This window comes from Xyrauchen texanus, chromosome 6 (assembly GCF_025860055.1).
Source record: "Xyrauchen texanus isolate HMW12.3.18 chromosome 6, RBS_HiC_50CHRs, whole genome shotgun sequence".
Classification (NCBI taxonomy): domain Eukaryota; kingdom Metazoa; phylum Chordata; class Actinopteri; order Cypriniformes; family Catostomidae; genus Xyrauchen; species Xyrauchen texanus.
Genome location: NC_068281.1, coordinates 41,643,455 through 41,659,006, shown reverse-complemented (window position 1 = coordinate 41,659,006; position 15,552 = coordinate 41,643,455). Strand labels below are relative to the sequence as shown.

The 15,552-nt window shown below is 38.2% G+C and overlaps 1 protein-coding gene across 5 annotated transcripts in view; it reads right to left on the bottom strand.

Moving 5' to 3' along the window:
• LOC127645174 (adhesion G protein-coupled receptor L2-like) overlaps positions 1-15,552 on the bottom strand; it is a 145,984-nt gene that overhangs the window by 50,577 nt on the left and 79,855 nt on the right. For all 5 annotated transcript variants that reach the window (XM_052128691.1, XM_052128692.1, XM_052128693.1 and 2 more), the window contains exons 6-7: positions 5,891-6,190; positions 368-471 (exon numbers count right to left, since the gene is read on the bottom strand). In XM_052128691.1, the coding sequence (XP_051984651.1) occupies positions 368-471; positions 5,891-6,190 (404 nt within the window). The remainder of the gene's footprint in view (positions 1-367; positions 472-5,890; positions 6,191-15,552) is intronic.

Genomic DNA, 15,552 nt, shown 5'->3' with positions numbered 1-15,552 from the left:
TATCCCATTTTGAAATCTTGTGACTGTCTTGTCTCTATATGTAATTGTTTTTGTGCCATCGTTAAATTAATATCAATATCAGTATCAATATATATGTATGCATTTATGCAAAACTTATTTGACATAATTTGCCATAAAAAAGCTATATTGGCATTATATTGGCAACCCTACTTTCTAGAAATCGATAATGGACATAAAAACGTAGAGGTCAAACACTTATTATTGACAAATTTGAGCTTAAATTGTCCCAAGGCATATGGAAAGCTTTTAACACTAATCTCTTTTCTCATAAATGAAAAAGTGAAATGAGATGTGAAAAACGAATGCATGTCTTGGCAGTAAACGTCAAAGTCAGTTTCAGATTTACCTTCTGCGCCACCTGTGTCACCCAGTGAGAAGTGCAATTACTGAGATCAGGACCCTTCGGATTCCAGATCCCATCAACAGCCATACAGAGAAATGAAGCAATGCCTAGTGAACAACACACACACAGGAAAAATGTGTTCAATACTGATTTTAGGTCAGCAGCACTATGGTCCTCATCTTGGTAATTATCACATCAAAAATGTTTTCATTTTGAGATAACAACTTTATTTTAAAGTTAATTAGAACTACATCTGGTGGCATTTGAGATAACAAACAAAAAAGTGTACTGTGGAGCAATTTCTATATTAAAAGCACTGTATACACAAAGAGGAAATGACCTGATTTGAACAAATAAATAAAATCAGATAAATTACTTTAATTCATTACGGAACGTAAATGTTGCCACTCTTTAAAAATGAATAAGTCAGTAAATTAGACATTGACACATGGATACCATTCAAATGAGCAATACCACATGTCTTATTCTAGTGATGGTCGGCCACTCAATAGACAAGTCTATCCCATTTTTAATATTTGTTTTAAGAGTTGCTTTAAAGGAGATTTCATTTAAAGAAGGTTTCACACAAGCAACTTCTCAGGATCTCTACCTAAGAATGTGTGTCTCTAAATCCCCTTTATAACTTTAACAATACATTTCAAGACAATTACTTACTTAAATCATTTGCTTTTCCCATTTTTATATATAATCCAAAGATTTATGTTTTGTAAGGACTTGTGTTATAGGTGATATAGCAATTCATCTTCAGTATGTGCTATTATTTAACTGTTGATAGTTTCACATCTCGGTCTGTTTTTCAGTGTCTTGCATCATGAACGTTGCATTTAAGACACTGTGCCAAGTCAAAAATAGTCCATGTTTTTGAACAGCTTCCTGCGTGAAAACCCTGTGTCGTAAGAAACGTATCTAATAGTGGCCTGGTCGACCCAAATTATTCGAGCTTCCTTAAGGCCGACTAGCCAATCGTTTAGATAACCAAATGGTTGATTTTAATAATAATAGGGCCGGGTATTGATACAGGTTTCCCGATTCAGTTCGATTTTGATTTACAAGCTCTTGATTCGATTTGATTCTGATTTCTTTTTGATTCGATTACATTTCGATACATATGGGTTTATTTCAGTTATACTGTCCCTTTTGCTTACATATAAAATAAATAATCTCCCAGCTAATGGGGTTAATTATACAGGGGACCTTTTAACTAACTGCCAACTGCCGTCCATCCCTCTAAACTCAAACAGAAAGAAAAAGGCCATTAAGTTTCCTCGGACAGTCAAACGATTGTTCAGTTCGACTGCTACTTAAGTGCAACAAATGACCCAATCACTCCAATGTCTTGCAAGAAATACTCCACAAAACAAAATTCAGCCAATAGGAGGCATAAGCAAATAGAATGTGCAGATTCATCCACAACAATGTCCCGAAGGAGTGCTACTATACAAAACAAACTCCAGTCGCTAGGCACCTGCACAAAAAAAAACAAAAAAGGTGCTCAGTTTCCTCGGACGGTCAAGTGAATGTTCAGTGAGTCGGTCCACTTGCCTGCAATGTGAGAACCACAAAATAACTTACTCAGTCCACTGGCTTTATGATTGCTTGCTGGCAACATGTAGATATTTTATGGCCATCCTTAGCATCTATTCTCAATTTGGCCGGGAACATCAGTGCAAAAGTGACCTTCTGTTGATGTAAGAGTTTCTTGCATTCCTTGAATTAATCATGTTTATCTCTTGTCGAATTGGCAAAGTCTAGGAAAAAGAAAATGCTGTGGTTCTTTCAAGAAAGCCTTCCTTTACTCCTTCCCTCAGGTAACACGAGATCTTTATCGGATAATCTCAGAAATTTGCTAGAATTGATCGGGGCCTGTCTCCCTCAGCGGATCGTCAAGCCGGAACCCTGTGAGCAAATTCGATTCCCAGCTTATGGCCTGTTATGTCGAGCAGACACTGAAAGAGCCTGTCCAGGAATTCACCATATCCCGACATATCTTCTTCGTCCTCAAGAATTCCACCAGATTCACGGTTCTCCAACTTCTCCCAGATGTGCTCCAAATCCACCATGGTTGCTAGCGGATTAGCAGCTAATTCACTCTCCGACGACTCCAGATAATCGATCCGTTTCTCGACATCCCCCACTCTTGAACCACCACAGTGAATTTTGTTTCCATGGCAGTGATCGATTAGCAAGATATTACAACAACATCCTCCAAATCAGCAACGACCTTCGTCAACATTGCCGACATGTTCAACAATTCTCACCGAATTTCCCTCACTTCTCCGGCTAAATCGGCTCCCGGGCATGTGGCCTGCTCTGGGGCATCAGCTTGAGCACATGAGTTTCTTTTAATGTCTCCAGAGCCTGAGGATTTTGAATTCTTTGATATATTGTCATCCTAGAAAATTAAGGATCAAGATGTATCGAATCTCACTGGTTTATGACCTAAAAAGTATTAAAATTAGCAAAGCACCCCTAAATAATAATATGTCGTTTTTGCTAGGGGTAACCAAATTAACATATTAATGCATAATATTCATAAAATGTCTTGTTGTTCATGCCAATTTTAATATTTAATTCTGGTTCAACTTCAACCACACACTCTCTCTCCAAAAGCACATGAGTGCAAGACGCTAAGAAACAAAGACATCCATATAGCACATGATTACATAAAAAAAGAAAAGGAAAAATAGCACAGACAGACCCAAAAACGCATCCTGTGTGAACAGCCCTTTAAGAGCATTGTTGCAGAACTCATCTGCATTTGTACAGTGTACAGGGGTGTAAAGTAACGAATTAAAAATACTCACGTTACTGTAATTAACTACTTTTCCAAAGAATTGTACTTTTTTAAGTAGTTTAAAAATTTTATACTTTTACTTGAGTATATTTTAAGTAATGTAACTTTTACTGCACTATTTTCCCACCGTCCCTGTTCCCTGCCCTGAGTTTATTTTTATCTATCAACATGATTGGCTAGGGAGAGTCTCGTGACTCCCGTCAAATCATATCACATGTAAAAAACTTGAACGGCTGCACCAGATCTGGCACCAACTGTGGAGAATGCAAAGCACAGTTTACAGCCGAACATAACCGGTCGCACCTAAAAGGGCTTTTCGCAGTGAAAAAGGCCAATTGCTTGATCGCGTCATGTGAGTTTAACTTGCTCAAGCCAGATATCAGCATTAATCCTGCCTCTAAAGTTGAAGAAACATATTGAGGTAAATTTCATATTTCTGCTTACTAGATTCTGTGTCTTTAACGTAGCTGTAATTTATCTATCTATCACTGAGACTATTGGGCTGCTGTGAGAGATTAATACAATGATATCAATAGGGCTGGACAATAAAATTATCTCAATGTTTATCGGAAAAAAAGAGAAATGTCCTTGATCAAACTTTTGTGTAGTTTTCTACATTTAGCCTATGTTCTACATCTAGAACAGGGGTGTTCATTTCATTGATCATGATAGCAAGAGCCCCACTGGTTGGTTGATCAAGATGAAATATAATTTAATTATATTTATAATATAATATAATTTATTTCCTGACGTCTGTAGCTGCGTGTTATTTGATTGACAGGTGGCTAATGTTTTAGCGCTAATGCGCTAATGTTTGTGCCTAAATGATCAAATACACTTTATAATTCTGCCAATGCCCGTCTTGATGAGGATTGAATGTAAACGCAGTCATTTATGTCTAAGGTGAATTTAAAGAGTGGGACAAAATGTCGGAATTGAAGTGTACATGTAACCGAATTGAGCACTGTCTAGTAGTCATATAAAGGCTATTAATCCACTCACTACTTTTGGCCGAATAACTTGAGTAGCTTTAGAAGTATTAATGTAATATGAATAAAACAGTGACATTTTTTATAATAATATTTAATGTTCATTTTTTTAATAATAATGACCCCTGATGTAGAGAGTGTGTTAATTGGTCAAATAAATTACCAGGAAAGTAGAGATGATAAAATAATGTATAATTATGCTTAGCCTTTATAAAGATAGAGAAGTAGCAACATTTTCAGAACAATATTTCAGCAGAACATTCCACCTGTTACAAACTTCAGAAAATTGTGCATCATGCATGAGAATGAGAACACAACTATTTCTGGGCTTAAAAGATACAAGAACTAAATCAATGTGGAACATTGTTTCTCAAAAGGAGGATAATGTGGCACATAATTTGAAATAATTCACACAAAAATGAAAATTATCTCATCATTTACTCACCCAGATAGCCATCTGTCTATGACTTTCTTTTTTCAGAACACAAATTAAGATTTTTAGAAGAATTTTTCAGCTCTGTAGGTCCATACAATGTAAGTGGTGCAATGTGAAGGGGTGCCAACATTTTGACACTCTAAAAAGCACATAAAAGCAGCATAAAAGTAATACATACAACTCCAGTTGTTTAATCCATGACTTCTGAATTTATATGGAAGGTGTGGGTGAGAAACAGTTTAATATTTAAGTCAATTTGTGCTAGAAATTCTTCTCTCTGCCCAGTAGGTGGCGATATGCAGAGAATTAGTAAAAAAGGAATTAAATATTGATCTGTTTCTCATCACATCTATCATATCTCTTCTGAAGACATGGATTAAACCAATGGAGTCACATGGATTGGACTACTTTTATGCTGATTTATGTGATTTGTGGAGCTTCAATATTTTAGCACCGATTCACTTTCATTGTATGGACCAAAAGAGCTTAGATATTCTTCCAAAAATCTTAATTTGTGTTCTGCAGAAGAAAGAAAGTCATACACATCCAGGATGGCATGAGGGTGAGTAAATGAGACAATTTTTATTTTTGGGGTAATTATTCCTTTTTAAGCATGATGTAGCCCCTGTACCAAACAACTTTTTCCATGCCTGCTCTACCTCCTCTATTGTGCAGGACATGACATGCCACGTAATCCTGCTTATTTAGCCTTTTTTTTGCATTCCTTGCATTGTTTGAACACGTTTTATGCACAACAATAACTCTCTGTCGGCATTAAGGGATATTTAGACTCACGCATAAACTGTTTTTAATATAATTGTTTCATACATTACGATTTAAAATGGTGATCAGTGTATTGAAAATATTTGTTTTATATTTTAATTTCTGTTATCATGTCTCCCTTTTATTTTATGGTATCAGATTCATGTAGTGTTAAATATTCTACTCTTTTACTCTTACTTGAGTAGTTTATAGGACAGCTACTTTTACTAACAGTACTGTTTTTAGTAACAGTACTTCTACTTAAGTATGTTTTTTTCAGTACTCTTTACACCCCTGATGGTGTATTTTACATTTTATGCAAGATTTTGCAAAATTCAGTAATAAAACACCTTATATTATTTCCTTATAAAACTAAATAGCTTATTAAATATTTTACTCGACTGACAGCACTAGTTTATGCACATCGCTACCTGATAGCAGGAACACGGCTGGAAGAAGGTGTTGAATGTCACTAATGGCAATTACAAACATAATTAAAATAGCTGTATCTGCTGCAGACATACCTCGAGTTCCTTTAGGACATGGTCGCTCCACCGTCGCTCCTCTGTGAGTTTGTGGCCAGGAGATTTCTCTCCGGTCTATGCCGTCACAAAAACGTTTGCTGGAGGGTGGAAGGCTGACAGTGGTGGGCTCCGCAGACTCAGGGTGATCCACTGCTGTGTCTGAGCTTCCTTTGCCCTGCTTGGGGTTTGACGTGGTAGGTATGTTCACTGGGTGTCTGTGGACAGTGGTGGTAGTCATGACAGGAGGTGTTGTTCTTCTCGGTTGCACCGTTGACGTGATGTCATCTGAGATAGTCGGCACTGTAAGAACATAATTGAGTTTCATAAAGAGTTTATTAGGATGGACAGAAAAGACTGACATATGATTTATGAACAAGATAAAGTAGCATCAATTTGAATTGAGCAAGTTTTATTTTTCATTTGAAAAATGAATACTCTGTCCTCATTTACTCACTCTTATGCCATCACAGATGTGTATGACTTTCTTTCTTCAAAAAAACACAAATTATGATTTTTAGAAGAATATCTCAGCTCTGTCGGTCCATGCAATGCATGTGAATGGGTGCCAAAAAGTTTATGCTCCAAAAAGCACAGAAAGGCATCATAAAAGTAATCCAGACGACTCCAGTGTTTTAATCCATATTTTCTGAAGTGATATGATAGGTGTCGGTGAGAAACACATGCATATTTAAGTAATTTTTTTGCTTGAAATTCTTCTCCCTACCCAGTAGGGGGCGATATGCATGAACAATGTGAATTGCCAAAAACACAAAAAATAGAATGTGAAAGTGATGTTTCTCACACACACCTATCATACTGCTTCTGAAGACATTGATATAACCACTGGATTACATTTATGCTGTTTTATGTGATTTTTGGAGCTTCAACATTTTGGCACCCATTCACTTGCATTGTATGGACCAAAAGAGCTGAGAAATTCTTCTAAAAAAATGTATTTGAGTTCAGCTGATGAAAGAAAGTCATACACATGTGAGATGGCAAACAGGTGAGTAAATGATGAGAGAATTTTTACCATAACTCATTTAAATAGAGTAAGAGTAAAGTAAAACAGAACTTCGCTACTTTTTATTCTTCACTTCATCTTTACAATTTATGTCTTCAAATTCACCAGCACAGACAGTAAACAAAAACATTGTGGCATCAAACTGAATTTTGTTACTTTATTCTTAGTTATTTTATATTTAATTGTCATTTAAGTTATTTGCATAGACAGTGAAGAACAATTCTGTAACGTTAAAGTGAATTTTACTACTTTTATTGTTTGCTTAATCATTAATTGACTTTAAAGCTGAAGTGTGAAATTTTTTCTGTGTTAAAGCATCAAACTGAATTTCCACCAGTGGCGTTGCAGGGGACGGGGTTGAGGATGGGCTTGGGGGCTTAAGCAATGTCATTTGCACCGACAATGAAGATATCATAGCTTTAAGCTAAATTAGTTTTTAGATAATCTACTGCAATCAATCTACTGCAATCGATCGTTTTATCAAATCTAAACCATATCTAAAGCATTGTCCCCTTCACTCTGGTATAAATATCCTGATATTTCCCCCTAAAAAATATCCACACACCACTAAAATTGCATTTTTCAGGTATCTGTTCACATCAGTGTCCAGTAAAAGTGCCGACTCATCTCCTGTTCATGAAGCAGATTGGACATCAGTATCCCACGCAAAGACATCTGCGGTTCATTTTAAAAATCTGAAAACATCTTGACAAATGCCTGTACTCTGGTTTACATCATCTGCTGAGCTTAAATCCAGACGGAATATTGGAATGATCTGTGGATTCAGCTCTTCACTTGCTCTCTTTTCTGTAATCTACGAGCACCGTTAATGAGCGGGAAGTGCTTTTGCTGTATCAGGCCCTCATTTATATGGAGCGATGTGTATGTGGGACCAGATTAAATGTCGTCCAGGACAGCCTAAGCCAGCCTGCATTGTGGGTTTTACCCAGTTCATCTCTGTGAATATATATGAGGCCACTTAAATGTGATACAACTGGAAAAATGCTTGCATTACGGTAATGATAAGATGATACAGCACTGCGGTTATGCAGGAAATGTGTGTGTGCTTTTCATCTTAATGTAGGTTGACTATATGCTCTAAATTTAACCACAGCAAAAGGAATAAAATTACAACACAAAAGGGTACTAGCAAATCTGTAAAACTTGATATGCCACTAGGCCTAGATTTTACAATGCTGAAGAAAATGTGAGGTTGTTGCCAGTGTAAAATCGGCATCTCATATTCTGGTGTCTAGATATGGCTCGGGTTCCTCCTTCAATGAATGTCTTTGGGATTTTTTTGTGTGTGCCTATTTTATCAATGCAAGGCGAAATTCTTCTAATTTATCTCAAATTAATTTAATACATTCATGCGGGAAATGCAAGCAGGATGCATGTCCAGTTATGCACCAAATTTTAATAATACTCATGCACACTTGAAATGGAAGAACAAACAGATCTGGCCATAAAGAAGGTGCTTTTGAGTTTGTTTTGGTGGTTTTGTAACTAGCAAAACATTGAATCGGCTGCTAAAACTGCCATTGGTCCTCGTCATCGGTAGGAGTGACCTGGAACTCCATCTACTTTGAGGCCGAAAACAAATTCCCGTTCAGTCAGTTAAAGATGAATTATGTAAGATTTTTAGGTTTATAATACTTTCTTCGATCCCAGCTTAATGTGCAGAAACAGCTATACAGTGAGGGAAAAAAGTATTTGATTCCCTACTGATATTGTAAGTTTGCCCACTGACAAACAAATGATCAGTCTATAATTTTAATGGTAGGTTCATTTGAACAGTGAGTGACAGAATAACAACGAAAAAATCTAGAAAAACGCATGTCAAAAAATTTTATAAATTGAATTGCATTTTAATGAGGGAAATAAGTATTTGACCCCCCTGCAAAACATGACTTAGTACTTGGTGGCAAAACCCTTGTTGGCAATCACAGAGGTCAGATGTTTCTTGTAGTTGGCCACCAGGTTTGCACACATCTCAGGAGGGATTTTGTCCCACTCCTCTTTGCAGATCTTCCCCAAGTCATTAAGATTTCGAGGCTGACGTTTGGCAACTCGAACCTTCAGCTCCCTCCACAGATTTTCTATGGGATTAAGGTCTGGAGACTGGCTAGGCCACTCAAGGACCATAATATGCTTCTTCTTGAGCCACTCCTTTGTTGCCTTGGCCGTGTGTTTTGGGTCATTGTCATGCTGGAATACCCATCCACGACCTATTTTCAATGCCCTGGCTGAGGGAAGGAGGTTCTCACCCAAGATTTGACGGTACATGGCCCCGTCCATTGTCCCTTTGATGCGGAGAAGTTGTCCTATCCCCATAGCAGAAAAACACCCAAAAGCATAATGTTTCCACCTCCATGTTTGACGGTGGGGATGGTGTTCTTGGGGTCATAGGCAGAAGTCCCCCTCTCCAAGCATTGGCAAAATTGGCAAAACTTCAGACGGGCCTGTACATGTGCTTTCTTGAGCAGGGGGACCTTGCAGGCGATTCCCGGCCCACATGACTCCACATGCTGAAGTGTCCTTGGGCAAGACACTGAACCCCAAGTTGCTCCCAATGGCAGGCTAGCGCCTTGCATGGCAGCTCTGCCGCCATTGGTGTATGAGTGCGAGTGTGAATGTGTGTGTGAATGGGTGAATGGGACACAGTGTAAAGCGCTTTGGTAACCTCTAAGGTTAAAAAAAGCTCTATATAAGTGCAGACCATTTCGTCCATTTGCGAATAATCGCACCAACTGTTGTCAGCTTCTCACCAAGCTGCTTGGCAATGGTCTTGTAGCCCATTCCAGCCTTGTGTAGATCTACAATCTTGTCCCTGACATCCTTGGACAGCTCTTTGGTCTTGGCCATGGTGGAGAGTTTGGAGTCTGATTGATTGATTGCTTCTGTGAACAGGTGTCTTTTATACAGGTAACAAGCTGAGATTAGGAGCACTCCCTTTAAGAGTGTTACAATATTGTTATGATGGACAAAACATTTAAACTGGTTGCATAAAATACTTTATCAAAACAAAATATTCTAAATTGGCAGCTTTAAAACACTTCTACGTCTCTATGACTGATGTTTTCATCTGTTTTGGTGCACGTGTGTTTGACTGGCCAACATCAGTTACGTATATTATATGTACGTAATTATGTATATAAGCCACAGTGTTTGGGAGTAGCTAATTATATGTAGCAAGGCTACTAACTTAACTACCTTTTTCAGTAGCTTGACGGTAGCTCAGCTGCTTTTAAAACAGAGAAGCTTTTCCAGTAGTGAACAACTTTTTCCAGCAAGTAGCGGTGTAGCGTGACCAAACGCCACATCATGATTTGGTCAGATTATAACTAATAACCTTCTTTATTGAGTAGAAGCCAAATTTCGACCGGCAATATATCTGACGAGTTTGAAGTGTATTCTAGCTGCTGTTCAGAATCAGGCAGTGTCTTTATTCTTCTTCTTTTGTAATGGCAGATCACAAACTAAAATAGTGCATGATAAAATAGTGGCGTTGATCCATGATGGAGGATGATAATTTTTGTTACATTAACTCTATACCCTGTTTAAAAGCTACACTTTATATAGTTGACCAGCTACTGGAAGCTTTTAACTGTTACACTTGTGTAAAATCACCATGCAACAACTGCTTGATGCAGCACAATGAGCTAGTAGCTAACAGCTAGCGGTTGTGTTTTTGTTTTGGTCAGTTTGTGTCGTGCTTAAGATGATGTCACGGCAGTAGAGGTGGCGCAACTATGGCGATCAGCCTATAATCCCACCTAAATTGAGATGACACTAAACTGCAGTGGAAATGCAACCTCAGCAACGTAAAAGAAACTTAGAAAAGAGCCATTATATTCTGGAAAATACGGTATGCACGTTTTACCCCTGAATTCTCAGTACCGTAATGCAAAAAAGACGGCCATTATACTATTCTCAGTACTGCAGAGTGAAAAAAGTATTAGTTTAATTGTAAAATATCTGTATATCAATCTAGTACTCTCTTGTCTTTCATTTCTGCTCATTTTGATTTGAAAACATCATTTTACAAAAGCATCTTATTTCCTGTATGTGATGAGGAGGGTGGAGTCGGGCCGTGTCTATGCAGCCCGCCCCCCAATCGAGCTAATCAGCCAAGGAGAGGAATAAGTGCAGCGTGATGCGGCAGTTTGGGAGAGAGAGAGAGAGAGAGCCACACGCAGCTGCCGTGTGTGCAATTGTTTTGTGTGCCTTTTTGTTTCATTAAATATTATTTTGACCGTTCAGATGGTTCCTGCCTCCTCCTTTCCCATTTTAACCTTGTTACACTGTAATAAACCAAGTTATGAGAATCATCTTTGAAAACAATGGGAACGGTGAAAATAAATTTTCCAGAAGCGTTACAGAAAAGAGAATAGGGTTTCATTTTCTGTATGCAAAACATATCCAATTTGACCAAGACATTTTCTTGACAGGATTCATACACCAAACCCTAATCATGAGCAATAGTAATAGTGATGCTTGCCTTGGCAAACAGAACTAAAAATGTAATCAGCAGTGCAAATTTAACCAAATAAATAAAAGGACAAGATAAGAAATAGTAAACAAGAGAGATTCATAGCTAAGGTTCAAACAGAAAAAATTTAATAAATTCCTCTTGAGCATTAGTAAATATTGCCAAATACTTATGCTTGTTTATAATTTTCAAACAGATTTAAGAGTTTAAAAGAAAAGTCATATAAGTGCACTGAAATGCACTGAGCTGTCTGGGTAATGTGCAGAGCTGTGGGTTGGCTGTTGGCAGTTAAGGTCAGCCAATGCCATTTTGTTAGCGCTCCCAAGGATGTAACAAGCCAAACTGTTTGTGGAGGACTGATTTGACGCTGGAGAATGTGCTTGGCACAGGAACAATATCTCATATCTAAGATCCCATCATCAGATTCAGATCTAATAAATCAATGGTTACACACACACACACACACACACACCCTCCACACCACCACTCTGGAATATCTCTGGTTTTGTTTCTCTATTTAGCAAAATTACTTCATTATGATCCAGTCCTCTCCTGAATGTCCCAGACCGAGAAACACCTTACAAGGCACTTGAAACATGGAGATAAAGAGCAACCCAGGAACTCTAATTAAAGTGCACTGTCATGGGGGCTAAAACAAAGGGACAAGCTGTTCTGCCTGTGGAACCGTAACACACTATTTGCTGTCTTTTTGAGTTACCAGACACACTCTAATTAGCCTAGATAAGTGCACAAGTCAATTTGTTTGTTGACCATTCAGTCCGATTTGTCGCCACTATACACCTAGCGCAAACATGGGCTGAATCCCAGGATTAGGAATAAAGTAGGGGTGCACCGATCGATCAGCCACCTATTGAAATCAGACAATATACGTATTAAATCGGTGATCGTGCTTAGAATCAGGGCCAATCTTTTTTGCAACACGCAGGGAATCACACATACACTGCTACTCTAATGTATGTGCGCTTGCTCAGCTCTTGAAGCATGACAGTGTGGCCTTTGGAGGGTGCGTTGTTGGTAATTCTAAGCAGTCACGAATTTAAACTTTCAGACATGGTGTAATTCACATGAATATGCCGTTTTGTTTTAAATATTTTGTGTAAGAATTACATGTGAATGAATATTAAGTTGCCCATTTTCTAGAGTCAATACAGTAGTTATTCTGACTCGTTGCACAGTGAGCAGGAAGAGGATAAAGAGGCTGCTAACGGGTATAAAAATGAATTAACAACAAATAAGCATGCAAATACAAATCTGAGTACACGTGATGCAATGCGAGTTGTGACAATCAGACGTTGTGTTCAGTGATATAGACTGTTTCAGACATCATGAGCACCCTAGCTGTCAATCAAATATGCACACTCTGCCGGTGCTCTCAATATCTCATCATCAGTCACTCATCTCAGAGCTATACTGTGAGGATCCCAATTTAAATCAGATTAATGTGAGTCACAATATCACTAATAACAGATACAATTGTTTACCTTCAATAAAGGCACCGCGTCTTCACACATTTGCTTAATATTTAGTGATTTGTGTTACAACAGATGCCAAAGACAGTAAACAAATAATAGATATTAACAATTTCTCTGATAAAAATATCTCTGCTGTGTGTGATGCTCTCAAGTTTTTTACTGCTTACCAGTATATCACAATAGCCTTTTGATATTGACAACATAACTATTAATAACGGCTTTCAATACAAATAAATGTAAAACAAATCAGAGCTCGTATCGGCCTCAAATTTCCTGATCGGTGCACCACTAGACTAAAGTATCCCAAATCGCAGTACATTTTTAAAAGCATGTCAAAATGTCTAGGTAGTCTCGGTATTCTGGCCTACTTCTTTCTCAAACATATGAAATACCATCGCCAGCACAATATACGTGGCTTATACTTAAGGCTTGGGTATACTTTTGTGTAAACTTGGGTTCTTCAAAGTATACTCTTATGACCATGAATAAATACGAATGCGTTTGACGTATGCATACTACGACTGTTCTGTGATACTATTTTAGTAGTCAATGACGGGCACAGGCACCGATGATTCGCACAGATGAGGACTGTAGAAGTGTTGAGAAAATCTAGGCTGCATGCCGACAGTCCGCACAGACTATGCTGATGTTTACAGACAACCGAAGTATACTTTTGCCTTTAGTAGTGTAACTTTATTTGGGATTCTCATACGTACTTTAATCAAACTCTTTTTAGCAAGTCAGGTCACTCAGCGGCCATCTTTGGAACAGGCCATCTCCCAGGCAGCTATATTCTATGTAAACAAGCAGCATGACAGTTCAGCTCCTATCTAGTTGAATGGGGAAAGACTGAAATCTCCAAAACGGTTGGTCAAGATTACTATAAGTGCACATAAAAAACGACATTTTCCCGGCTTGTATAGCTAATGCTAGGCAATGTCTATATCTAAGAGGTAACTGGCTCATTTAACTTTACGGCGGGGGCTTCCTTTCTACATAAGTTGACCATTGGGCGTTCCAATTTCTCCCATTAATTTTAATAGAAGTGACCAGTCTCTGCCAAATAGTCTCTGGTCTAACTTAGCCGAGGGTCAATATTAGCAAGCAGACACCAAAACCAAGTACTCATATTCAATTTTCGTTAAATGTTTTGTTCATTTGTTGATCACGCACATTCAGTCACTCAAATCTTTGATTCCCCACTTTCTCCACTATATTATTTTACGACATTCCCAAATGTGATTTTAACATATAAAGGTTGCAGGTCCTAATATTGGCATCCTGGCTTACCTCACACTCAAAAGTACGAATTTTACTAAATTGGGATTAGCAAACTAAGTTCAGTTCTCTGATGTTTTTATCAATGCACAATTTGAAGATTTTGTAGTAGGTCTCAAAATTGGTAAGGCTGGGGAAGGGGGAAGCAGCAATACTGGGATACTAAATATAATATAATAACCTACTAAAATGCCTGTCTCGGTAAACAGAATGGGACAAAAAGCTGACATGTAATAAAATAAAGGACTTGAAGTGTAAATGCAGCCTAAAAGACTTGCACTGTCTGGTATGTCGTTAATATTAATCAAACAGCAATAATAAGAAAACAAGAAAACCACTCACTGGTCTTGGCTGGACCGCTTTAGTAGCTTTAAAAAGTATTAATGATCATACAGTGAGGACTAGTCATTTAAGTAGTTTTGCTCCAATTCACGACTTGTTTCTTTATTCTTACTTTATTACTGACTGTTTACTTGTCTTGAATAATTACCTGATTACTTGAATCAATGTTTACTTGAATTTTACTCAAAACGAAACTCATGGAATGCCATTAAATTCTTAAATCTCTCAGTGCGGCAACTGCATTCTCCTATTGTCCACTCAAACATTCTACTTTAGTCGCAAAGCCGTAGTGAACAAAAAAAAAAGAGTGGACGAGCGAGAGTGAAAATAAATACAGAGGTAAATGGCTTGTCAATGGCCGAGCCTGCCTCATCGCTTTATTTTGACATCTCCTGACTCATGCCTCTACAATTTTCCTTTGGTTATGCCGGGCAATTTCACCGGCTGGCAGGAGGGGGAATCGCGGGGCATCATCCATCAGCGCTCTCAGGAAAAGGAGCCTCAATTAGCTGTCATTTCATGAGTCAGTGAAATCACCCTCGACAGAGAAATCACAACGCAAGGACGCATAGCCTATCAAAGGCAAGACCACTCAGCAGCCCATGACTGTTAAGAGTCCAAGTGTGAATAGCAACTCTGGACAGTCTGCTGAGAAATTGGGATTTTTAGATGAAAAGTGTTGAGAATGCTAACGAAAGAACGAGTGCTTGTTATTGCTCTGAAGGCATCCCTGCTGGTCTTAAGAGGGTTTAGCTGGTGTCCCAGCCTGGCCAAACTGGTCTTCAGCTCTTGTTGATGGTCAGCCAGCTGGTCCTCCAGACTGTTTCCTCTAAAACCGGCAAACCAGACCAGCCAGAAAAACCATTAGACCAGCAAACTATCTTTTGTGCTCTCTTGTGGCTTTTATTCGCTGTCTGTAGCGTTTAGGTCATCTATATCCTAGTGTACTCCAAAAACAAAATTAGCTTTTACCACATATGTGCATTTAAAATGTACAGTCTTAGTACGTATCAATGAAAAATGGCCCCAAAAT